Source organism: Bombina bombina, chromosome 5 (genome assembly GCF_027579735.1).
Source record: "Bombina bombina isolate aBomBom1 chromosome 5, aBomBom1.pri, whole genome shotgun sequence".
NCBI classification, from domain to species: Eukaryota; Metazoa; Chordata; class Amphibia; order Anura; family Bombinatoridae; genus Bombina; species Bombina bombina.
The window spans coordinates 529340634-529368142 of NC_069503.1; the positions used below are offsets into that span (position 1 = coordinate 529340634).

The window sequence follows — 27509 nt, forward strand, 5'->3', positions numbered from 1 at the left end:
TTCTGGTAACAGGCTTCCTAGCCTGTATCAGGGTATCAATAACCGACTCAGAAAAACCACGTTTTGATAAAATCAAGCGTTCAATTTCCAAGCAGTCAGCTTCAGAGAAGTTAGATTTTGATGTTTGAAGGGACCCTGTATCAGAAGGTCCTGTCTTAGAGGTAGAGACCAAGGCGGACAGGATGACATGTCCACTAGATCTGCATACCAAGTCCTGCGTGGCCATGCAGGCGCTATTAGAATCACAGATGCTCTCTCCTGTTTGATTTTGGCAATCAATCGAGGAAGCAGCGGGAAGGGTGGAAACACATAAGCCATCCCGAAGTTCCAAGGTGCTGTCAAAGCATCTATCAGAACCGCTCCCGGATCCCTGGATCTGGACCCGTAGCGAGGAAGTTTGGCGTTCTGGCGAGACGCCATGAGATCTATCTCTGGTTTGCCCCAACTTCGAAGTATTTGGGCAAAGACCTCCGGATGAAGTTCCCACTCCCCCGGATGAAAAGTCTGGCGACTCAAGAAATCCGCCTCCCAGTTCTCCACTCCCGGGATGTGGATTGCTGACAGGTGGCAAGAGTGAGACTCTGCCCAGCGAATTATCTTTGATACTTCCATGATTGCTAGGGAGCTTCTTGTCCCTCCTTGATGGTTGATGTAAGCTACAGTCGTGATGTTGTCCGACTGAAACCTGATGAACCCCCGAGTTTTTAACTGGGGCCAAGCCAGAAGGGCATTGAGAACTGCTCTCAATTCCAGAATGTTTATTGGCAGGAGACTTTCCTCCTGATTCCATTGTCCCTGAGCCTTCAGAGAATTCCAGACAGCGCCCCAACCTAGTAGGCTGGCGTCTGTTGTTACAATTGTCCAGTCCGGCCTGCTGAATGGCATCCCCCTGGACAGATGTGGCCGAGAAAGCCACCATAGAAGAGAGTTTCTGGTCTCTTGATCCAGATTCAGAGTAGGGGACAAGTCTAAGTAATCCCCATTCCACTGACTCAGCATGCACAATTGCAGCGGTCTGAGATGTAGACGTGCAAAGGGTACTATGTCCATTGCTGCTACCATTAAGCCGATCACCTCCATGCATTGAGCTACTGACGGGAGTTGAATGGAATGAAGGACACGGCATGCATTTAGAAGCTTTGTTAATCTGTCTTCTGTCAGATAAATCTTCATTTCTACAGAATCTATAAGAGTCCCCAAGAATGGAACTCTTGTGAGAGGAAAGAGAGAACTCTTCTTTTCGTTCACTTTCCATCCATGCGACCTTAGAAATGCCAGAACTAACTCTGTATGAGACTTGGCAGTTTGAAAGCTTGAAGCTTGTATCAGAATGTCGTCTAGGTACGGAGCTACCGAAATTCCTCGCGGTCTTAGTACCGCCAGAAGGGCACCCAGAACCTTTGTGAAGATTCTTGGAGCCGTAGCCAATCCGAATGGAAGAGCTACAAACTGGTAATGCCTGTCTAAGAAGGCAAACCTTAGATACCGGTAATGATCTTTGTGAATCGGTATGTGAAGGTAAGCATCCTTTAAATCCACTGTGGTCATGTACTGACCCTTTTGGATCATGGGTAAAATTGTCCGAATAGTTTCCATTTTGAACGATGGAACTCTTAGGAATTTGTTTAGGATCTTTAAATCCAAGATTGGCCTGAAAGTTCCCTCTTTTTTGGGAACCACAAACAGGTTTGAGTAAAACCCTTGTCCTTGTTCCGACCGCGGAACCGGATGGATCACTCCCATTAATAACAGATCTTGTACACAGCGTAGAAACGCTTCTTTATTTATCTGGTTTGTTGACAACCTTGACAGATGAAATCTCCCTCTTGGGGGAGAGAATTTGAAGTCTAGAAGGTATCCCTGAGATATGATCTCTAGCGCCCAGGGATCCTGAACATCTCTTGCCCAAGCCTGGGCGAAGAGAGAGAGTCTGCCCCCCACTAGATCCGGTCCCGGATCGGGGGCCCTCGATTCATGCTGTCTTTGGGGCAGCAGCAGGTTTCCTGGCCTGCTTGCCCTTGTTCCAGGACTGGTTAGGTTTCCAGCCTTGTCTGTAACGAGCAACAGCTCCTTCCTGTTTTGGTGCAGTGGAAGTTGGTGCTGCTCCTGCTTTGAAATTCCGAAAGGGACGAAAATTAGACTGTCTAGCCTTAGCTTTGGTTTTGTCTTGAGGCAGGGCGTGGCCCTTACCTCCTGTAATGTCAGCGATAATTTCTTTCAAACCGGGCCCAAATAAAGTTTGCCCCTTGAAAGGTATATTAAGTAATTTGGACTTAGAAGTTACATCAGCTGACCAGGATTTTAGCCACAGCGCCCTACGTGCCTGAATGGCGAATCCTGAGTTCTTAGCCGTAAGTTTGGTTAAATGTACTACGGCCTCCGAAATGAATGAATTAGCTAGTTTAAGGACTCTAAGCCTGTCCGTAATGTCGTCCAGCGTAGCTGAACTAAGGTTCTCTTCCAGAGACTCAATCCAAAATGCTGCCGCAGCCGTAATCGGCGCGATGCATGCAAGGGGTTGCAATATAAAACCTTGTTGAACAAACATTTTCTTAAGGTAACCCTCTAATTTTTTATCCATTGGATCTGAAAAAGCACAGCTATCCTCCACCGGGATAGTGGTACGCTTAGCTAAAGTAGAAACTGCTCCCTCCACCTTAGGGACCGTTTGCCATAAGTCCCGTGTGGTGGCGTCTATTGGAAACATCTTTCTAAATATTGGAGGGGGTGAGAACGGCACACCGGGTCTATCCCACTCCTTAGTAACAATTTCAGTTAGTCTCTTAGGTATAGGAAAAACGTCAGTACTCGCCGGTACCGCAAAGTATTTATCCAACCTACACAATTTCTCTGGTATTGCAACAGTGTTACAATCATTAAGAGCCGCTAAAACCTCCCCTAGTAATACACGGAGGTTCTCCAATTTAAATTTAAAATTTGAAATATCTGAATCCAATCTGTTTGGATCAGAACCGTCACCCACAGAATGAAGCTCTCCGTCCTCATGCTCTGCAAGCTGTGACGCAGTATCAGACATGGCCCTAGTATTATCAGCGCACTCTGTTCTCACCCCAGAGTGATCACGCTTGCCTCTTAGTTCTGGTAATTTAGCCAGAACTTCAGTCATAACAGTAGCCATATCTTGTAATGTTATCTGTAATGGCCGCCCAGATGTACTAGGCGCCACAATATCACGCACCTCCCGGGCGGGAGATGCAGGTACTGACACGTGAGGCGAGTTAGTCGGCATAACTCTCCCCTCGCTGTTTGGTGAAATTTGTTCAATTTGTACAGATTGGCTTTTATTTAAAGTAGCATCAATACAGTTAGTACATAAATTTCTATTGGGCTCCACCTTGGCATTGGAACAAATGACACAGGTATCTTCCTCTGAATCAGACATGTTTAACACACTAGCAATAAACTTGCAACTTGGTTACAATCTTATTTAACAAAAACGTACTGTGCCTCAAAGAAGCACTAAACGATTAAATGACAGTTGAAATAATGAACTGAAACACAGTTATAGCATCAATCCTTGAAAACAACACAACTTTTAGCAAAGGTTTGTTCCCATTAGTAAAGTAACAATAATTAAATTTGAAACATAAAAATTGCAGAGCAACGTTTTTAATCACAGTCAATATATAAGTCTCACAGCTCTGCTGAGAGAATCTACCTCCCTCCAAAGAAGTTTGAAGACCCCTGAGTTCTGTTAGAGATGAACCGGATCATGCAGGAAATACAAGAGTAACTGACTGGAAATTTTTGATGCGTAGCAAAGAGCGCCAAAAACGGCCCCTCCCCCTCACACACAGCAGTGAGAGAGAAACGAAACTGTCACAATTAAAACAAGCAACTGCCAAGTGGAAAAATAATGCCCAAACATTTATTCACTCAGTACCTCAGAAAATGCAAACGATTCTACATTCCAGCAAAAACGTTTAACATAATAAATACCTATTAAAAGGTTAAATGTACTTTTAACAGAGTAATTCCAGTGAAATACCATCCCCAGAATACTGAAGTGTAGAGTATACATACATTCATTATAACGGTATGGCAGGATTTTCTCATCAATTCCATTCAGAAAATAAAAACTGCTACATACCTCAATGCAGATTCATCTGCCCGCTGTCCCCTGATCTGAAGCTTTTACCTCCCTCAGATGGTCGAGAAACAGCAATATGATCTTAACTACTCCGGTTAAAATCATAGTAAAAAAAAAAAAAAAAACTCTGGTAGATTCTTCTTCAAACTCTGCCAGAGAGGTAATAACACGCTCCGGTGCTATTGTAAAATAACAAACTTTTGATTGAAGTTATAAAAACTAAGTATAATCACCATAGTCCTCTCACACATCCTATCTAGTCGTTGGGTGCAAGAGAATGACTGGGAGTGACGTAGAGGGGAGGAGCTATATGCAGCTCTGCTGGGTGAATCCTCTTGCATTTCCTGTTGGGGAGGAGTTATATCCCAGAAGTAATGATGACCCGTGGACTGATCACACATAACAGAAGAAAAATGGGCCTTCTCCTAAGCTTACATTACCGCTTTTCAAATAAAGATACCAAAAGAACGAAGACAAAATGATAGTCAATTAGAAAGTTGCTTAAAATTGCATGCTCTATCTAAATCGTGAAAAATGTGGGTTTCATATCCATTTAACTCAAAAAACAATATTCAATCCATGCAATTTAGCTTGGAAATCTAACACTGCTAAAAAAAAAAAGTTTCATAAGATGTATTCCAGTTTCACAAAATGAGTGAAACCCAGCTTTATTTTAAAAGGATATGAAACCCAATGAATTATTGGTGACTACACACACATGCCTCTTGTCATTAGCTCACCAGATGTGTTCTGCTGTGTTGCAGTAGTGTGTTGTTGCTCTTGAGATGATTTTAACTTAGCCGGGGTTAAACACGAAGGATGTGCTATCAATGTTGCGCGCTCATGCTCAGAATAGAGCACAATATGGTATTAGGAGTCAATGATAATACAGAATAACCAGAGAATGCTTAGCGCGGCCAACACCTCTTTAGCGTACTCTATATGTTTAATGGATAGCATGGCCATGCTTAACATCGTTCATATAACTCGCAACATATAAGTTGTGAGTTGAGAGTGACTTGAGTCCTGAATTAAAGTGTTAGGGCAAGAATAAAAGTATAACAAAACGTATGTAAAATGTATTAAAGTGAAAGTAAATTTTAGCCCTTTACAACACATTCAAGTATTGTATACATTCCAAATAGTAAGATCGCTATATATTTTTTTTTAAATTCTGTGAATTTTGACTTTTAATTTAAATGTTATTTATCCTACCGTTAACCATCATGCTCCGCCCATCTTAGACTTCCTATGTTTCTGTGTTTTGACGTAAAGAGCGGTCCCACCCACTCTATACGTATGTCAAATGCGCGTTCACAAGCAAAGAACGCATTGCGCATGAGCGAATTGTAGCTCTTCCCGTCAATGCGCATGCGATTCTGTGATGAGCCTGTTTACAACGCGCATGCGTGAATGCGTCCTCGGCTGTTCTAAAACAAAAGGTGTGCGCATGCGCGAATCGTGAACGCGCGTCCTACACAATGAGCACAAAAAAGATTTGCCGCATGCGCAATTGAACACATAGGCGGATGAGGTCTGCTCGTGGCCGCCTAACGGCCAGAAAGTCAATTGGCCGATCGATAAACGTGATCAGGAAGTAAAATGAGAGGAAAAAATGGGTTGAATTGTAAGTTGTAAAATATTGAGTTTATCTGCGGCGAAAATAGCATTTACATGCAAATTTGTACAAACCCATGACTGAAACTCCTATTTATTTTAAATGAACTATGTAACTGAGGAGAGCAGACCACATAACTTTACTTTCACTTTAAAATATTTACACTCATATTTATATGTATATATATATATATATATAACATAAAATATAAGTTTATTATTGAAATAAATGTTTAAAAAATGTTTTTTTTTAAAGGATATGGAATATGACAAGGTGTTTGGTGAATGGGAAGGGCCAAAGATATACATATATGTGTGTATGTGCATATATATACTGTATATATATATATATATATATATATATATATACATATATATATATATGTGTATGTGTGTATGTATATATGTGTATGTGTGTATGTATATATGTGTATGTATGTGTATATACATATACTGTATATATATATATATATATATATATATATATATATATATATATATATATATATATAGGTATACCCCGCTCATACAGCGGGTTAGGGACCGGAGCCGGCTGTAAAGTGAAAACCGCCTTAAAGTGAAACAAGACAGTTTGAGCTTTCTTTTCACTTGCCAGTGTGTTTAAAAACTTGAAAACATGTTTGAACTAATATATATTAGAGGTGCAATAGTGCTACATTTAGTTCAACATTAGCACAGCACAGTATTCAATTAGTATTCAATAAATACTGCACCTGTAAAATAGTGACAATTACTGTAGTAAAATGTGTCAGACTATAGCACTGAGACACAGATTGCACTGTAATGCTGTAAAAAGGGTGAATTGCATAACAAAATGGTGCCAGTCACTTTTCTCACAATCTCACGATGATTACAGCACTGTTTCAAAATCCTTGGAGGTTGAACTTCAGCTCCACAAAGCGCTGTATTAGCGAAGCGCTGTAAAGTGAAGCGATGTAAAGTGAGGTATACCTGTATAGTGTATATATATAAATTTGTATGTGTGTATGCATATATGTGTATGTATGTATGTGCACATACATACATACACATACTCTATGTGCCCAGGAAAAAGAAGGCAAAATAAATAATGAAAGTGCATTTACTTTTAAATAAAATTTTGAGCTTTTCTCTTTGCATGTCACTTACCTCAGGGATGTTTGGAGCAGGCTTCTTGCTCTTCACTTCAGTAATTTTCTCCTTCAGGCACACACTTTGCATATCCAGAGTTCCAATTAAAGTGTTTGGTCGCAAAGTCAAAGGCTGCTGTGACAAGCTATGCGTTCCTTCTAATGTATACTGGGCTGGGTTCAGGTGATACTGGCTGCACAAATCTACCAATAGGTCCATCACTGCTTTACTGCAGAAGAAAATCATAATATGTGTTAGAATACACATTCTTACTGGAATCATGGGTGACAGTGTTTCCATATTAATATATGACAATAGGTATGCCCCTACTACTGGGTTAAAGAGATATTAATGACCACTTGCTTTTTGTCACACTGTCCGTAGAGAGGCCAAAAAACAAAGGGCCAGATTAGTGAAAGCGATATTTGCGCTCCACTCTGTAATATCAGTGAACGAGAGCGCGCTTCTATAGTCTCCAATTGGGAGTCTCATTCTGATGCCATCAGGGAGGCATTGGAACCTAAGCGCAGCACAGGGGGTAAGTGATTGCAGCAAATATAAATATAGACACATAAATATATATATGTATATAAGCAACACCCCACTCCTGCCAAATTTACCCCCAAAATAATGCCTAGTGCAGTTATTTTATTACAAAATAAAGATGCTGCTATCTTTATTTTTTAATAAAATACACACCACTTTAATTTGGGAGCATTTTGGGAACATTTATAAAATTAACCAGAGATCTGATCTCTGGTTAATTTTATAAGCTTTAATTGCTACCGTGAGTTTATGATAGCAATAACCAGACACTTGTAATGGCTGATTAATTATCGCTTGCCTGAAATCACCTATTTCATTTATATCATTTGCTTGCTACAGAATTTGTTTATTTTTTTGTCTAGAGAATGTGGAACAAGGACAATTTTTACACAAAAGCAAGAAGTGTTTAATGTCCTTTTAATAGAAGTAGGATCTGGCAGGCTCAGTTGTCAGGGTTGCATGGGGACACATGAGGAGTGGAACATTAATAAATTAATGGCCACATTGAAAACAGTAATTTTAAAATGGTCCCTTCTGTATTAGTGAGTTGTTATTTACTCAGCTGGTAGATGATTGGACAGTTTTGTAAGCTTTGGCACTAATGTTCTTTTATAAAGAATTATAAACTTACTATAGGTGATAACGTCTAATAAAACAAAATATATGTGATATTTTATGGAAACATTCGTTTTTGTTTTATATTATTCAATAAAGGATGTTTGATATTTTCACTACACTCATTTATTTACACGTATTTAATAATTATGGTCCAGATTATAAGTGGTGTCCTGTTTAACGCTCCGTTCTAGTGTTAACTGCGCTAGAATATTTTTTTTTTGCCCGCGTCGGGTTGCGCTTTTATTATGAGTTGTACTTAAACTGTTTCCGCTCACGCGCCAACCCAAATGGCATAAAAAGACAAACTTAGAAAATCGCACACACAATCAATAACTTATTCCCCCATAGAAGTTAATGGAACAAAAAAGTGGAGGAAAAAAAAACTACTCGTGCACAAACCAGATCACATATTCTCAAGTGCGCTAAACCGACATGAAAAAAATAATATTTTACATTCCAATGTTTTTCACATAGCAGAATATGTTCTATTTATTCATAAATACATATGCAAATCTGTTCAACAGAGGCCTCATTTTTAAAGGCCCAGGTGGAAGCCACAGCTCTAGTAGAATGAGCTGTAATCCTTTCAGGGGGCTGCTGTCCAGCAGTCTCATAGGCTAAGCGTATTATGCTCCGAAGCCAAAAGGAGAGAGAGGTTGTCGAAGCTTTTTGACCTCTCCTCTGTCCAGAGTAAACGACAAACAGGGCAGATGTTTGACGAAAATCTTTAGTAGCCTGTAAGTAAAACTTCAAGGCACGGACTACGTCCAGATTATGCAAAAGACGTTCCTTCTTTGAAGAAGGATTAGGACACAATGATGGAACAACAATCTCTTGATTGATATTCCTGTTAGAAACCACCTTAGGTAAAAACCCAGGTTTGGTACGCAGAACTACCTTGTCTGAATGAAAAATCAGATAAGGAGAATCACAATGTAAGGCAGATAACTCAGAGACTCTTCGAGCCGAGGAAATAGCCATCAAAAACAGAACTTTCCAAGATAAAAGTTTAATATCAATGGAATGAAGGGGTTCAAACGGAACTCCCTGAAGAACTTTAAGAACCAAGTTTAAGCTCCACGGAGGAGCAACAGTTTTAAACACAGGCTTAATCCTAACCAAAGCCTGACAAAATGCCTGGACATCTGGAACTTCTGCCAGACGCTTGTGCAAAAGAATAGACAGAGCAGAGATCTGTCCTTTTAAAGAACTAGCTGATAAGCCTTTGTCCAAACCCTCTTGGAGAAAGGACAATATCCTAGGAATCCTAACCTTACTCCATGAGTAACTCTTGGATTCACACCAATAAAGATATTTACGCCATATCTTATGGTAGATTTTCCTGGTGACAGGCTTCCGAGCCTGTATTAAGGTATCAATGACTGACTCGGAGAAGCCACGCCTTGATAGAATCAAGCGTTCAATCTCCATGCAGTCAGTCTCAGAGAAATTAGATTTGGATGATTAAAAGGACCTTGTATTAGAAGGTCCTGCCTCAGAGGCAGAGTCCATGGTGGAAGAGATGACATGTCCACTAGGTCTGCATAACAGATCCTGCGTGGCTACGCAGGCGCTATCAGAATTACCGATGCTCTCTCCTGTTTGATTTTGGCAATCAGTCGAGGGAGCAGAGGAAACGGTGGAAACACATAGGCCAGGTTGAAGAACCAAGGAGCTGCTAGAGCATCTATCAGCGTTGCTCCCGGGTCCCTGGACCTGGATCCGTAACAAGGAAGCTTGGCGTTCTGGCGAGACGCCATAAGATCCAGTTCTGGTTTGCCCCAACGATGGACCAGTTGAGCAAACACCTCCGGATGGAGTTCCCACTCCCCCGGATGAAAAGTCTGACGACTTAGAAAATCCGCCTCCCAGTTCTCTACGCCTGGGATGTGGATTGCTGACAGGTGGCAAGAGTGAGACTCTGCCCAGCGAATTATCTTTGAGACTTCTAACATCGCTAGGGAACTCCTGGTTCCCCCTTGATGGTTGATGTAAGCCACAGTCGTGATGTTGTCCGACTGAAATCTGATGAACCTCAGTGTTGCTAGCTGAGGCCAAGCTAGAAGAGCATTGAATATTGCTCTTAAATCCAGAATATTTATTGGGAGGAGTTTCTCCTCCTGAGTCCACGATCCCTGAGCCTTCAGGGAGTTCCAGACTGCGCCCCAACCTAGAAGGCTGGCATCTGTTGTTACAATCGTCCAATCTGGCCTGCGAAAGGTCATACCCTTGGACAGATGGACCCGAGAAAGCCACCAGAGAAGAGAATCTCTGGTCTCTTGATCCAGATTTAGTAGAGGGGACAAATCTGAGTAATCCCCATTCCACTGACTTAGCATGCATAATTGCAGCGGTCTGAGATGCAGGTGTGCAAATGGCACTATGTACATTGCCGCTACCATTAAGCCGATTACTTCCATGCACTGAGCCACTGACGGGCGTGGAATGGAATGAAGGACACGGCAAGCATTTAGAAGTTTTGATAACCTGGACTCCGTCAGGTAAATTTTCATCTCTACAGAATCTATAAGAAGGAGACTCTTGTGAGTGGTGATAGAGAACTCTTTTCCACGTTCACTTTCCATCCATGCAACCTCAGAAATGCCAGAACTATCTCTGTATGAGACTTGGCAATTTGAAAGCTTGACGCCTGTATCAGGATGTCGTCTAGATACGGAGCCACCGCTATGCCTCGCGGTCTTAGAACCGCCAGAAGTGAGCCCAGAACCTTTGTAAAAATTCTCTGTGCAGTGTCCAACCCGAAGGGAAGAGCTACAAATTGGTAATGCCTCTCTAGAAAGGCAAACCTTAGGAACCGATGATGATCTTTGTGAATCGGTATGTGAAGGTAGGCATCCTTTAAGTCCACTGTGGTCATGTACTGACCCTCTTGGATCATGGGTAGGATGGTCCGAATAGTTTCCATTTTGAATGATGGAACTCTGAGGAAGTTGTTTAAGATCTTTAGATCCAAGATTGGTCTGAAGGTTCCCTCTTTCTTGGGAACCACAAACAAATTTGAATAAAATCCCTGTCCTTGTTCCGTCCGCGGAACTGGATGGATCACTCCCATTACTAGGAGGTCTTGCACACAGCTTAGGAATGCCTCTTTCTTTATCTGGTTTGCTGATAACCTTGAAAGATGAAATCTCCCTTGTGGAGGAGAAGCTTTGAAGTCCAGAAGATATCCCTGAGATATGATCTCCAACGACCAGGGATCCTGAACATTTCTTGCCCACGCCTGGGCGAAGAGAGAAAGTCTGCCCCCCACTAGATCCGTTTCCGGATAGGGGGCCGTTCCTTCATGCTGTCTTGGGGGCAGCAGCAGGCTTTCTGGCCTGCTTGCCCTTGTTCCAGGACTGGTTAGGTTTCCAGGCCTGTCTGGAATGAGCAACAGTTCCCTCTTGTTTTGAAGCGGAGGAAGTTGATGCTGCTCCTGCCTTGAAATTTCGAAAGGCATGAAAATTAGACTGTTTGGCCTTTGATTTGGCCCTGTCCTGAGGAAGGGTATGACCCTTGCCTCCAGTAATGTCAGCAATAATTTCCTTCAAGCCAGGCCCGAATAAGGTCTGCCCCTTGAAAGGAATGTTGAGTAATTTAGACTTTGAAGTCACGTCAGCTGACCAGGATTTAAGCCATAGCGCTCTACGCGCCTGGATGGCGAATCCGGAATTCTTAGCCGTTAGTTTAGTCAAATGAACAATGGCATCAGAAACAAATTAGTTAGCTAGCTTAAGCGTTCTAAGCTTGTCAATAATTTCATTCAATGGAGCTGTCTGGATGGCCTCTTCCAGGGCCTCAAACCAGAATGCCGCTGCAGCAGTGCATGCAAGGAGCTGTAAAATAAAACCTTGTTGAATAAACATTTTCTTAAGGTAACCCTCCAATTTTTTATCCATTGGATCTGAAAAAGCACAACTGTCCTTAACCGGGATAGTGGTACGCTTTGCTAAAGTAGAAACTGCTCCCTCCACCTTAGGGACCTTCTGCCATAAGTCCCGTGTAGTGGCGTCTATTGGAAACATTTTTCTAAATATAGGAGGTGGGGAAAAGGACACACCGGGTCTATCCCACTCCTTGCTAATAATTTCTGTAAGCCTTTTAGGTATAGGAAAAACGTCAGTACACACCGGCACCGCATAGTATCTATCCAGCCTACACAATTTCTCTGGAATTGCAACTGTGTTACAGTCATTCAGAGCAGCTAATACCTCCCCAAGCAATACACGGAGGTTCTCAAGCTTAAATTTAAAATTAGAAATCTCTGAATCAGGTTTCCCCGAGTCAGAGATGTCACCCACAGACTGAAGCTCTCCGTCCTCATGTTCTGCATACTGTGACGCAGTATCAGACATGGCTCTAACAGCATTTGCGTGCTCTGTATCTCTCCTAACCCCAGAGCTATCGCGCTTGCCTCTTAATTCAGGCAATCTAGATAATACCTCTGACAGGGTATTATTCATGATTGCAGCCATGTCCTGCAAGGTAATCGCTATGGGCGTCCCTGATGTAATTGGCGCCATATTAGCGTGCGTCCCCTGAGCGGGAGGCGAAGTGTCTGACACGTGGGGAGAGTTAGTCGGCATAACTTCCCCCTTGACAGAACCCTCTGGTGATAATTCTTTTATATATAAAGACTGATCTTTACTGTTTAAGGTGAAATCAATACATTTAGTACACATTCTCCTATGGGGCTCCACCATGGCTTTCAAACATAATGAACAAGTAGGTTCTTCTGTGTCAGACATGTTTAAACAGACTAGCAATGAGACTAGCAAGCTTGGAAAACACTTTAAAACAAGTTTACAAGCAATATAAAAAACGTTACTGCGCCTTTAAGAAATAACAGTGAAAAAATGCAGTTACACTAACGAAATTTTTACAGTGTATGTAATAAGTTAGCAGAGCATTGCACCCACTTGCAAATGGATGATTTACCCCTTAATACCAAAAACGGAATAACAAATGACAAAAACGTTTTTTAAACAGTCACAACAACTGCCACAGCTCTACTGTGGCTTTTTACCTCCCTCAATACGACTTTTGAAGCCTTTTGAGCCCTCCAGAGATGTCCTGGATCATGCAGGAAGAAGCTGGATGTCTGTGTCTGTAATTTTTGCTGTGTAAAAAAATGCCAAAATAGGCCCCTCCCACTCATATTACAACAGTGAACTGTTTCTAGGCAAAATTCAAGCCAGCCATGTGGAAAAAACTAGGCCCTAATAAGTTTTATCACCAAACATATGTAAAAAACGATTAAACATGCCAGCAAACGTTTTAAAATACACTTTTATAAGAGTATGTATCTCTATTAATAAGCCTGATACCAGTCGCTATCACTGCATTTAAGGCTTTACTTACATTACTTCGGTATCAGCAGCATTTTCTAGCAAATTCCATCCCTAGAAAAATATTTTAACTGCACATACCTTATTACAGGAAAACCTGCACGCTATTCCCCCTCTGAAGTTACCTCACTCCTCAGAATATGTGAGAACAGCAAAGGATCTTAGTTACTTCTGCTAAGATCATAGAAAACGCAGGCAGATTCTTCTTCTAAATACTGCCTGAGATAAACAGTACACTCCGGTACCATTTAAAAATAACAAACTTTTGATTGAAGAAATAAACTAAGTATAAAACACCACAGTCCTCTTACGACCTCCATCTTAGTTGAGAGTTGCAAGAGAATGACTGGATATGGCAGTGAGGGGAGGAGCTATATAGCAGCTCTGCTGTGGGTGATCCTCTTGCAACTTCCTTTTGGGAAGGAGAATATCCCACAAGTAATGGATGATCCTTGGACTGGATACACTTAACAAGAGAAATGTACATTTATACCTATAAATACATGATTATATATATATATATACAGTATATATATATATATATATATATATATATATATATATATATATATATATATATATATATATTTATATATATATAGGAATATCTATTTATAAATACATTGAACAAATTCTGCTATGTGCAGAACACTGGAATATTTACAGTAAATACACAGTATAACACTTTATTAAATATGAATATTGCATGAATATGCTTTTTACGTTTTCGTCTACTTAACTGCAAAGGGCTCCAGTGCACTTATATATATATGTCTACATATGTATACATATATATTAATGTGCTTATATGTGTAAATATGTCTGTAAATACATATATGCACATATAAATACTGTACATATGTACATATATATATAGACATATATATATATATATATATATATACATATACATCTTAAGACATGTTGTATCTCTATGTTAAAGCCCTTTGCCTGCTTTTTTTTCTAACACCTGAGACCTCCTACCTTTAAGCCTTTTTTTTACTGTTTTGAGAAATGTTCTTTTTTTAATAATTTTTATTAAATATGTTATTATGAGTGTAACTGTACTTTGTAATGTATGTTTGATGTGTTTTGCGAGACTTCTTTTTTTTTTTGCTAAACAATTAACCAGAGTTCTGAAGTACCTCTAACACGCTGCTCGTTAACTTCATTTGCGCTCAAGTGATCACGTTTACTTCAACTTTTAATACATGCAAGAACCCGCTGCCATAAACCCCTTTTCGTTTGCACACAACTGTTAGTGTGCCATTCATAATCTAGCCCTATATGAGTTACAACCAACCTAAAAGTGATGGTAAATCCAAAAAAACGCTAGGATTTACCATCACTAAAAATAAAGTGTAATTTCATTCATGACTTACTAAAAAAAGGGTGCTAAACTCACCTTTTCTGCGCCACAGTACATTGCAAATATCAACACCTCCAATAGCTGTGCATGTCAACTGACATCCTAGCACAGCTATTGGTTTAGAGGTGGAAACGTCACCTCATTGGTAAGGAGCGCTGTGCCATGGGTGGCCGGAGGCGCTGATTTATGCAATCTACAGTGGCGCAGAAAGTGTGAGAATAGCACCTTTTTTTTAGTAAGTCATAAATGAAATAAAACTTTATTTAGTGATGGTAAATCCTAGTGTTTTTTAAATGCTTGGATTTACCATCACTTTAATGTTAAGGGACGCGTTCAATACCGGCAGACTGAAAACTGTGTTTTGATCAGATCTTAAAGAGACATTGTGATGGTAAATCCTAGCGTTTTTTAAATGCTAGGATTTACCAGTGCTACAAATAAAGGGGACTTTCATTCATGAAGTATGAAATACTTCATGGTGAAAGTTCCTTTATTTGCCAGTGGTGTATGTCGCGCTGAACACCTCAGGCTGCCAACAGCAGAACACTATCAATAAGGTGATGTTAGCGTGCTAGCCATACATCATAATGCCAACTGGGCCGCACGGCTATTGGCTAAGCGGTGAAAACTTCACCTTACTGAAAAAGTAGCATTCAGCTGTGGGAGGCCAGAGGTGCTCAGCACGACATAGGCTGCGGGCAAATAAAGGAATTTTCAGAATTAAATATTTTATACTTCATGTCTGAAAGTCCCCTTTATGTGTAACACTGGTACATTTTAAAGGGATATGAAACCCCAATTATTCATTGATTCAGATAGAGAAAACAATTTTCAACAGCTCTCCAATTTACGTTTATTATCTAATGTGCTTAGTTCTCTTGGTATCCTTTGTTGAGTCAGCTGCTGATTGGTGGCTGCACAATTATGCCTCTTGTCATCGTCTTACCGAAGTGTTCAGCTAGCTACCAGTAGTAATAAATCTGGCTCCAAATTGTGGCCACATTCAGCATTCATATATATATATATATATATATATATATATATATATATATATATATATAGTATATATATATTTATATATATATATATACAGGGAGTGCAGAATTATTAGGCAAGTTGTATTTTTGAGGATTAATTTTATTATTGAACATCAACCATGTTCTCAATGAACCCAAAAAAACTCATTAATATCAAAGCTGAATAGTTTTGGAAGTAGTTTTTAGTTTGTTTTTAGTTATAGCTATTTTAGGGGGATATCTGTGTGTGCAGGTGACTATTACTGTGCATAATTATTAGGCAACTTAACAAAAAACAAATATATACCCATTTCAATTATTTATTTTTACCAGTGAAACCAATATAACATCTCAACATTCACAAATATACATTTCTGACATTCAAAAACAAAACAAAAACAAATCAGTGACCAATATAGCCACCTTTCTTTGCAAGGACACTCAAAAGCCTGCCATCCATGGATTCTGTCAGTGTTTTGATCTGTTCACCATCAACATTGCGTGCAGCAGCAACCACAGCCTCCGAGACACTGTTCAGAGAGGTGTACTGTTTTCCCTCCTTGTAAATCTTACATTTGATGATGGACCACAGGTTCTCAATGGGGTTCAGATCAGCTAAACAAGGAGGCCATGTCATTAGATTTTCTTCTTTTATACCCTTTCTTGCCAGCCACGCTGTGGAGTACTTGGACGCGTGTGATGGAGCATTGTCCTGCATGAAAATCATGTTTTTCTTGAAGGATGCAGACTTCTTCCTGTACCACTGCTTGAAGAAGGTGTCTTCCAGAAACTGGCAGTAGGACTGGGAGTTGAGCTTGACTCCATCCTCAACTCGAAAAGGCCCCACAAGCTCATCTTTGATGATACCAGCCCAAACCAGTACTCCACCTCCACCTTGCTGGCGTCTGAGTCGGACTGGAGCTCTCTGCCCTTTACCAATCCAGCCACGGGCACATCCATCTGACCCATCAAGACTCACTCTAATTTCATCAGTCCATAAAACCTTAGAAAAATCAGTCTTGAGATATTTCTTGGCCCAGTCTTGACGTTTCAGCTTGTGTGTCTTGTTCAGTGGTGGTCGTCTTTCAGCCTTTCTTACCTTGGCCATGTCTCTGAGTATTGCACACCTTGTGCTTTTGGGCACTCCAGTGATGTTGCAGCTCTGAAATATGGCCAAACTGGTGGCAAGTGGCATCTTGGCAGCTGCACGCTTGACTTTTCTCAGTTCATGGGCAGTTATTTTGCGCCTTGGTTTTTCTACACGCTTCTTGCGACCCTGTTGACTATTTTGAATGAAACGCTTGATTGTTCGATGATCACGCTTCAGAAGCTTCGCAATTTTAAGAGTGCTGCATCCCTCTGCAAGATATCTCAATATTTTTGACTTTTCTGAGCCTGTCAAGTCCTTCTTTTGACCCATTTTGCCAAAGGAAAGGAAGTTGCCTAATAATTATGCACACCTGATATAGGGTGTTGATGTCATTAGACCACACCCCTTCTCATTACAGAGATGCACATCACCTAATATGCTTAATTGGTAGTAGGCTTTCGAGCCTATACAGCTTGGAGTAAGACAACATGCATAAAGAGGATGATGTGGTCAAAATACTCATTTGCCTAATAATTCTGCACTCCCTGTATATATATATATATATATATATATATATATATATATATATATATATATATATAAAATAAAAAAAAGGCTTCTAATTAAAGAACATAGGTATTTGAAGTATTCCTAACGGACCTTTGGCTTTAGCGCAGTTGTCTTCAGGTTAGCACTCAAACGAAAGAGAGAAAGGCTTTTTTTTACAAACCTCCAAATGTCTGAGTTTTTCGCCCGAGTGATAACTTTTTACTTTCAACTTGTTATACCAATGCAAATTGATTTACCTTGAGCGGTGTTAGGGCTCAACAGCACAAAATATTTTTGCTCTCCACTTGTAATCTAGCCCTTTGTGTTCATTTTATGTTCATTGTAATCTTGATAAGCATACTGTATTTCACTAGAAGCACTATTTACTTTATATATGCGATATGCCTTTGGAACAGATATATGAGGAAGATAGAGATATATATTCTAATAATTCCAGAGTGATTTCTCACATATAGGCATTCTCCTTCTATGGGGGATATCTATCAAAGCGTCAACTATGTTGCATACGCCAGCATCAATTACCTAACATTGCCTAACATCGCGGCCGTGTATCTCAATATGCTCTCCTTATTTATGAAAAAAGCTGTCAAAAAGACGCACACCAAGTACAGGGCGATAAGCATCGGACTGTTGTTAACTAGCAGTCATCGATCTTGCGTCTAGTCGTCTTTTTCCCAGCTTTATTTATACCCTGTCACTAAACGCCGCCACTATACTAAAATGTTTAACCCCTAAACCTCTGGCCTCCCAAATCACTACCACTAACTAAATCTATTAACCCCTAAACCATCAGCCCCCCACATCGCCAAAAACTAAATTACAACATCCTTATCTTAATATAAATTAAAACTTACCTGTAGAATTAAAATAAACTATTTTTTTAAACTATTAATTAACCTACCCTAACTATTATACTACAATTAAATTAAAATACCAAATAAATAAACTAAATTACATATTAAAGAAACCTAACCCTACTAAAAATGTTAAATATACAATTAAACATTATTAAAAGTACTAAATTACAGAAAAAAACAAACACTAAGTTACAACCCCCCCACACTACATTATGAAAAAAAATAAAAAACCAAAGTATCAAAAATAAAAAAGAATTAATATATTAGCACTATCAAAATAAAAAGCCCCCCCCCCACAAAATAAAAAACCCTAGCCTACATTAAACTACCAATTGCCCTTAAAAGGGCCTTTTGTGGGGCATTGCCCAAAAGATAACAGCTCTTTTACATTGCATAAAAATACAAATACCGGGGGGCGGAGCTAGCCATCAAGAGGAGAAGACGTGCTGCGGCATAGCTCCTGCTTATTCAAATATAAAAAGTTATTTTTCTGCACTAAAAAGTTATTTTTCTGAGCCCAATACCCTGGTAAAAGACTTGTAAGACTTGCCATAAGTGTTCCCTATTACTTTGAGGCAACTTAATACAGACTTTCATCCCATTTCCTACCTGCCTCTATCACGATAACAGCCCGGCTACAACACACCCAGACAACTACCGCACTCTGAGGCTCTTTACAGATAGGCCCCGGAGGGTCGGGCCCCGCTCCGGAGCTATAGCCGGCCCTGGACGCACCCTCTGAAAATAACTCACAAGGCCTTGGTGTGTACCGGGGGATTCCCCTGCCTGAACTAATCCGTCATACGCTCTGCGGCCTCCTACCTCTGGTGCTGTTACTCGGCGAGGCAAGCCCTGAAGATACTTTACTTGGGGCCCTGGGGCCCAGATTACCTAAAGCTTTCCGGCTACGGGAGAAGGACGACTCCCGACCCTGCCATTCGACCCAGCCAACTTGTCAGAGGTCGCGTCTACGGGAAAGACTGCTGGGACCTTCTTTGCAGAGTTCTGGACTTACCGGGTATCCCGTGCCTGACTGTGACCTGGGAGGGTCTGGACCCAGACCCGCGACGCTGCCGCTACAGAGGACAGACCTGCCGGCAGTTGGAGGAGATTGCTGCGGACGAGAAGCTGTTTCAGGCCTCTTCCTGCCCTCCATATTGGCGCGAGTGGCGGCCATCTTGGGAGGCCTTTGATCCCAACACAGCACGGACAGATCCCCACGTGGCGCTTAGCTCAGTGCCGCAGCTTCACTTGTGCCTTCACATTGATCGGACGGGTAGCGGAGGAGATCAACAATTCCACACAGGGGTGAGATCGCGGCTGTTAAGCTGCCTTATTACTATTTGCACGCACTCAGATCTGCCCACATTACTACCCCGGCAGCCCACAGGACACAACCTAGTAAACTGCCTAAGGGGGACCCTGACCCCATTAACACTGGCCAAGATTTTATAGCGTGTGAGTCTGATGACACCTACCCTCACATCTGATCACTACTAATGTGCAACGTTCTGCAGGAGGGGTATTTCAATATTGTCTTGCTCTGTGTTAGCTAGATCAAAGGCATACCGACATCTACCCTATTAAGAGGCCTGGTCATTTGAGGTCTAACGATCCCCCTTGACAACTGCAATAACTGTGATCCCATTTCACACAGCCCTGTTAAGCCTCTAAATACCCCTTAATTTTGCTTCCTCTGTAACTGGGGCTACAGCTCATTTGAGCCTAGATCAAGCTTCACCCCCTAGGGTAACCCACAATAGGGTAGTTTTCTCTCAGGTCTGTAAATCCCAAAGTACCTTTGTGCTCACTTGAACTATCATACACATTGGGAGCCTATACTAACTTGCCTACCTGGGCTACCTGGTCAGACTCTCTTAGAACATTAGTCCATTTTATTAACTGGTCAAGTGCTGCTGCGTCAGCTTATTTGTCTTTGGGCCCCTGGTCTAAAGTGGAGTGTTATATCTTCTCATTGCTTATCTAACAACTATTTTCTTTTTGCAGGTCTACTGTAATACAATTAGTCCTAACTGTTACCCAGACAAGTGAACTTTTCGGCACTATCCCCTCAAAACTCTCCCTTTCCGGCCTAGCTAGTCTAGGCTGGTCACCTCCACTTCCCCTTTCCCCTCCCTTCTGGGTGTATCCCCTTTCCCTGAGTTGAGAGGGGTTGCTGAGGTTTTCGGTTGATTGCCATTTTGAGTTAGATTGCTCATACTTTGCATTTTACATTTCTATCTTCTGAATGGTACCCTAAAAGTTTGGCTCCTGGTTGTCTGTCCCTCACCTCCCCACTCCCGCCCAGCCTGTCTGGGTGGGTCACTTCCAATTCCCTTTCCCCTTCCTCTTGGGTCGTATCCCTTAGCTTCCCTGAGGTGAGGGGCCAAATTAGGTGCCCTTTACATCTGCAACAGCTGTACACTACGTTTACTATGTAGTTTTTTCTGACAAGTGCTGCCCAGCCCCGCTCTGCTCATACAGTATGCTAGACTAAAAATAAATGAAAAAATAAATGATAATTATATTCTTTTGTGCTATTAACAATACATTTTTCCCTCAAACAGCGGTACATACTTCTCTATTTTTAGTGGTCTCTTGCTCCCCTTGGACACAGCATTCGACTATTAACCTACAAAATGCCTCACTCCATAAGGAAGCATTTAAAATCGAACCCAAAACCTAGGAAGACAGTGTTCGACCACTTTGCTCATTCTGCTAAAGAGCCTGCCCCTCTTCCGAATGCCGAAATATGTGAACCTGAATCTCAAGATGAAGAGTCTCAGTCCAGCATGCAGTCTACAGCCGCCTCGCAGCACTTTATTACCGAGTCGTCTCTTAAGAAATTCCTGGCAACCCAGACCAAGTCCATCACCCAAGAGATTCAACGTAGTTCTGCAGAATTGAAAAAGGAGATATCTGAAATTGGAGATAGGGTCGATGCATTGGAACGAAAGCAGGATGTCCAGGCAGTTGACCAATCTAATATTCTAGCCTATGCTGAAAACTTAGCAGAGCAGATTTCACAGCTGGAAGCCAAACTGGCTGATGTGGAGGACAGATCGAGGCGCAACAACATACGCTTCCGAGGCATCCCAGAGTCTGTATCACCTGCTGACATACACAGATATCTCCAGGATCTCTTTCGGAAACTAATAGGTGCACCAGAGGGTCTGACCAGCACCATGGAGAGAGCCCATAGGGCCCTCCGCCCCAGGACGATGAGCTTGGACAAGCCTAGAGACATCATTGCATGCTTCCACAGCTTCCTATACAAGGACAGACTTTTACAAGCAGCTTATAAAAAGCCGAACCTCAGTGGAAGGTTTGAGGGGGTCCAGCTTCTGCCCGATTTGTCGGCCCATACCCTTCAACAAAGACGACATTTCAAGCCAGTCACTTCTGTTCTGCGCAAGGCCAACATCAGATACCGCTGGGGTTTCCCAACAAGGCTCCTCGTAACTAAAGATAACCAGAATATCGTAATTACCACACCCTCACAGGGTCTGACTCTCCTCTCCTCTTGGGGTTTATTGATGGAGCCCTTAAACACGCGGGCCCAACCCCCGACCAACCTAAGAGCCTCTGCTCCGGAATGGTCAGCCAAGGACCAGAGACCAAAGAGACCCAGGATGCTCCAACCACGAGACCCTGACGAGCAACCTGAGACAACTTCGTAGTCCTTATGGGGAGCATAGAGAGGTTCCTCATAACTTAACCTTAATTTCTGTGGTTCAATTATGAAGTAACCACATTCAAGACTCAAGTTTTTCTCTGGCTCGTTTTCAAACTATGTTTACTTAACAAGTTGTATGTTATACTATAGGAATAAGTTGTTTGCTGTTATTCATTCACCCATGTTTAGCACTTTAGACTAAGTTATTTCTAGATCTAGAACTTTCTAGATTTGTTGATTTATGTTGGCCAGACACTGTTGTGTTAGTTCTTAATATTAAATTTTTGTCTATCTCAGAGCGGGGCTGGCGTTTTCACCCTGCTGTGCTAGCTCCTGAGCCATAGGCTCCCCCCTACATTGAAGCCCACGCTCGGGCTCTTTTGAGGTGGACTATTTCCACCACTCTTGAGGCACTCTTTAGTGTCTTCCCCCACTTTCCTTCCTGACCCCCTCTCCCCCCCCCTCTTTTTTGTCTTCCAGGACAGAAACTCAGGTTTCATATACTCTGACCTTAATTATTAGATTACATGGCTAGCTCCTCCTTAAGATTCCTTACCCACAATGTTAGAGGGCTCAATACGCCATTCAAAAGGAGTCTCCTATTACGCTCCCTGAAGCATCATAATCCTGATGTCGCCTTTCTCCAGGAGACCCATTGGTTAGCAGACGAGCCACTTAGGCTCTCCTCTAAGACATACACACACATAGAGCATGCCCCTTTCTCTAAAAAGGCTAGAGGCACAGCTATCCTGTTACACAAAAGACTTGCTTTTGAGCCCATTCTGTCCATCAAAGACCCACAGGCTAGGTATATTATCTTAGTCTGCAGGCTTAATCATGTGTTGTACACGTTAGCTTCTATCTACTTACCCAATCTGAAGCAACCTAAGTATCTGAAACATATCCTTCATGTAATTGCTCAGTACCAGCAGGGTAGGGTTATACTCTCGGGAGACTTTAACATGGTCTGGGACCCGACTGTAGACAGAAAGTCCCTGGTCTCACACAAGAATCACTCTGCGGCAGAGAAACTAGCCACTACATTCCGCACCCTCATGGCCAGCTCAGGCTATTACGACATTTGGAGAGCTACCCACCCCAGAGACCGCGACTATACACACTTCTCACACTCTCATCGCCAATACTCTAGATTGGACTACATCTTCTCGACTGCAGACTCGCTTGACCTCACCACTAAAGCTATAATAGCTCTAAGCCCCTGGTCTGACCATGACTGTGTTATAACAGATCTGATCTCTACTAATTCTGCGCGAGCTAGAGCCCCCTGGCGCATGCCGCACACCCTCCTTCATGATATCCCGTTCAGAGAAAGCCTACGCACAGAAATCAACCACTATATACATACTAATGACAATTCTCAAGTTGGTGACGACACCCTGTGGGGAGCAGCAAAAGCGACCATAAGGGGGATTATGATTTCTAAACATGCCATTCTCAGAAAACAGGCGGGACTCTCGTTATCGCAAGCCCACATTAAATTAAGGTCTTTAGAAGCCCAGAACAGAGCCAGGCCCCTTCACTCCCTAACAGGCCAGATAACTGACCTTAAAAATCATATCTCACACATTGAGCTCAAGAGAACTCAGGATAATCTAACTAGATTAAAGCAACTGTATTACTACAAGAGTAACAAGGATACTCTCCTGGCCAATAAAATTAGAAATAGGACCTGTGCATCGCGTATCCATAGTATTACCGCAGCTAACTCCCTTCTAAAAATCCCTACGCAGATTGGAGAAGCTTTTGCTGGATATTACTCCAATCTCTATAACATAGACAAGTCCGAAAGTCCCCAATCGACCCCAGCCGAGAAAGTATGCGAATACCTACAGACCTTGAACCTGCCATCCCTCTCACCCGATCAAAGAGACTCCCTAACCTCCCCATTTTCAATTAGAGAAGTACAGCAAGTAATCAGGAATTCGAAATCTTTTAAAGCACCTGGCCCTGATGGATTCCCTGTACACTTTTACAAAACCTTCTCCCAAGAACTTTCCCCACTACTTCTCAGACTATATAATTTAGCCCGGGAGGAGGGTAAGTTTAAGGAAGAATTCCTGGAGGCCACCATAATAACAATCCCCAAACCCAATAAAGACCCGACCCTCTGTGCTAGCTACAGGCCAATCTCCTTAATCAATACCGATATCAAATTCTACTCAAAACTCTTAGCTAACCGCATAGCCCCTCTACTTCCCCACTTGATCAACCCAGACCAGGTGGGATTTATCCCAAAGAGAGAGGGCCCAGACAATACTAGAAGATTGCTGAATGTTATGAGTCTCTCCTCCAGCCTCCACAAGCCCGTGGCGGTCATATCATTGGACGCCGAAAATGCTTTTGATCGGGTGAGATGGCGGTTCCTATGGGAAGTACTTGAAAATAACCACTTCCCTGGATGCATTATTAGAGCAATAAAGGCCCTATATTCTTCCCCTTCGGCATCAGTTAGGGGCCTCGGTTTCCATACTCGTCCATTTGCTATATCTAATGGGTCTAGGCAGGGCTGCCCTCTGTCTCCCCTGCTTTTCGCCCTGGCCATAGAGCCCCTGGCCGAACAGATCCGGTCTGACCCTCATATGGGCGGTATAACCCTTTGTGGCACTAAACATAGTATTGCTTTATTTGCGGATGACATTACCCTTTTCTCATCCGACCTTACAATTACCCTCCCTAGGCTCACGCCCATTCCTATTATAAGTTAAACATCTCCAAAACAGAGATATATACCCAAGGGTTCAGGAGTACAGCCTTAAACCCGCTTAAAGCCAAATATCCTTTCCGGTGGTCGGAAACATCAGTAATGCATCTAGGAGTCAAACTCTCCGATGACCTATCCCGAGTCGTAAGGGACAACTATCTCCCTCTCTTGTCGGAGCTTCGCTCCCTGAATAAGAGTTGGAATCTATCCCATGTTTCATGGATGGGACGCATTGCTGCCCTAAAGATGTCCTTCCTACCCCGACTTACATACCTATTCCGCTGCCTCCCTATCAGGGTACCAAGACAAATACTCCTACAATTCCAAAGCGAATTCGTCAAACATATTTGGAAGGGCAGGCCCCCCAGAGTGGCACAGAGAGTGCTTCAACTGCCTCGGGCGTGCGGTGGGCTAGGCTCTCCCTCGATACTGAGATACTATGAGGGCGCAATGCTCACCCACATCTCACAATGGGGAGTCAAACAGTCTTCCTGCAAGTGGCACTCCATTGAACAAGCCTCGTTACCTTTCTTGCTAAATTTGCGGGATTTAATTTGGACTCCATCGCACCACCGGAGGAAACTCCAACTCCTAAATCCCATTATCCGGGAATGCCTACACTTCTGGGATAGGATTCGACATTGTGACCATGTCGCCCCTCATCCGTCACCCATTACCTCCCTATCGGGACTGTTGTCGGGTCTGCAGGACACTCACCCGTTGAAATGGGCCCAGATGGGAGTCAACACGGTCTCTGATCTTTGGCTTTCCTCTCCAAAGGTTTGTTTCCGACCTATTTCTCAGCTGGACACAGAACGGGTCATCCCACAATACTTGAAGTTTGAATACCATAGGATTAAAAGTTTCCTCTCCAGTTGGGGCTTCAAACCGTCGTCGTCTCGCCCCTTAACCCGATGGGAATCCACATGGATTCAGGGAGATAGGCTCATTAGACCTCTCTCCTGTCACTATAACCTTCTGGGTCTTGCCTCGCAATCGGGTAAGGCAACCCACCTTTTGAAGTGGGAATCCCTGCTTGGTAAGACTTTTACAGGCGACATCTGGGGGCGTACCTTAGAACGCACCCAGAAAGCCATTCACTGTACAACTTTATTTGAGACATATTACAAACTGCTGGCTCACTGGTACTATGTCCCTGTGAGACTGGCAAAAATCTTCCCCTCTGCATCTCCTCACTGCTGGAGAGGATGCGGTCAGAGAGGTGACTCTTTGCATATATGGTGGGAATGCCCCAAACTTCACCCCATTTGGACCAGATGCTTCCGGGTGCTTTCCAGTCTAGGTATATCCCTAGGTAGTATGCCAACAGTAGCTCTACTTCATATCGGGGTACATGCCCTGCCTAAGCACCATGCATATATATGTATATATCTCTTTAAGTCCATAAAACATTTAATTGCCTGTGACTGGAAGAAAGAATCCCCCCCCACTTGGTCTAGGGTTTGCTCCTTTATGGCCTACCTTTACACCATGGAGAAAGATATTTTCTATAAACTGGGTAATTCTGACCTCTTTGAGTTGACCTGGACAGACTGGAAAGACTCCTTTGACACAATCTGGAAGCCTAATGTGTTGACCTCTAGTACCTAGACATCACAGACTGCTAGCTCGGACATGTGAAAGGTTTATCTCACCAATAACAACTATTTTCACCTGATACTCTCCCCCTCCTCCCCCCCTCCTCCCCCCTTCCTTCCTTTTCTATACCCTCTCTTGGATTAGAATACTTTGGGGCAATAGAGTCCCCTCCCATTAAGTAACAAGTATCTTAAGCATTTTTTATTATCTATTAATATGGATATTACTTTTGTTGTATGGGGTTGCCCTAACCACTGTAGAAATATGATGTAATGGAGGCAGGTTTATCCCCCTCCCTCTTTTTGATAACCCCTTGACTTGTACCTTTGTTTTAGCTTCAATAAAGTTTTTGAAATGAAAAAAAAAAAAAAAATACAAATACCCCTCCAACAGTTAAATCCACCACCCAACCAACCAACCCCCCCAAATAAAAAACCTATCTAAAATAAGCTCTCCATTGCCCTCCATTGCCTGAAAAGGGCATTTGTATGTAGCTCTTTTACATGCCCAGACCCTAATCTAAAAATAAAACCCGCCCAAAAAACCCTTAAAAAAACCTAACACTAACCCCCGACGATCCACTTACAGTTCTTGAAGTCCAGCTTGAAGGAGCTATCCAGCCGGAGAAGTCCTCATCCAGGCGGCAAGAAGTCTTCATCCAGACGGCATCTTCTATCTTCATCCATCCAGTGCGGAGCGGGTCCATCCTGCAGATATCCGGCGCGGAGCATCCTCTTCATACGGTCGCCGTCATAAACTGGAACTTCAATGCATTCCTATTGGGTGAAAGATTTCAATCAGCCAATAGGATTAGAGCTGCTAAAATCATATTGGCTGTTCCAATCAGCCAATAGGATTGAGCTCTCATCCTATTGGCTGTTTCAATTGAGAGCTCAAATGTCAGCAATATGTTGGCTGGGACAAAGTTGCAAAGAATGCTTACTACTATAGGCAGAAGTTCTGGAAACATGAAAGGATTTCCCAATTTAAGGAATAACCTGACACCTAAATAATATAGATACAGTTGGTAACTCAGTGCTGCCTGTCATTTTGTGTTTTATTTATTGGTTATTCATTGCTTAGAAGCTGGTTTAATGATTTCACATCAAGCCAAGACAGGTGTAACAAAGTGTAACAGAAAAGGGGTTTACAAAATCATAGCAAAAATTGTAATGCCAACCCAAAAATGTCTTTTGTGCTTCACTTTTAAGATGATGAGGAGATTATTGCATTTCTTAC

General features: G+C 42.2%; 1 protein-coding gene across 2 annotated transcripts in view; it reads right to left on the reverse strand.

Annotated features, from left to right (window-relative positions):
• COBL (cordon-bleu WH2 repeat protein) overlaps window positions 1-27509 on the reverse strand; it is a 558417-nt gene that overhangs the window by 281536 nt on the left and 249372 nt on the right. For both annotated transcript variants that reach the window (XM_053714458.1, XM_053714459.1), the window contains exon 4: window positions 6878-7088. In XM_053714458.1, coding sequence (XP_053570433.1) covers window positions 6878-7088 — 211 coding nt within the window. The remainder of the gene's footprint in view (window positions 1-6877; window positions 7089-27509) is intronic.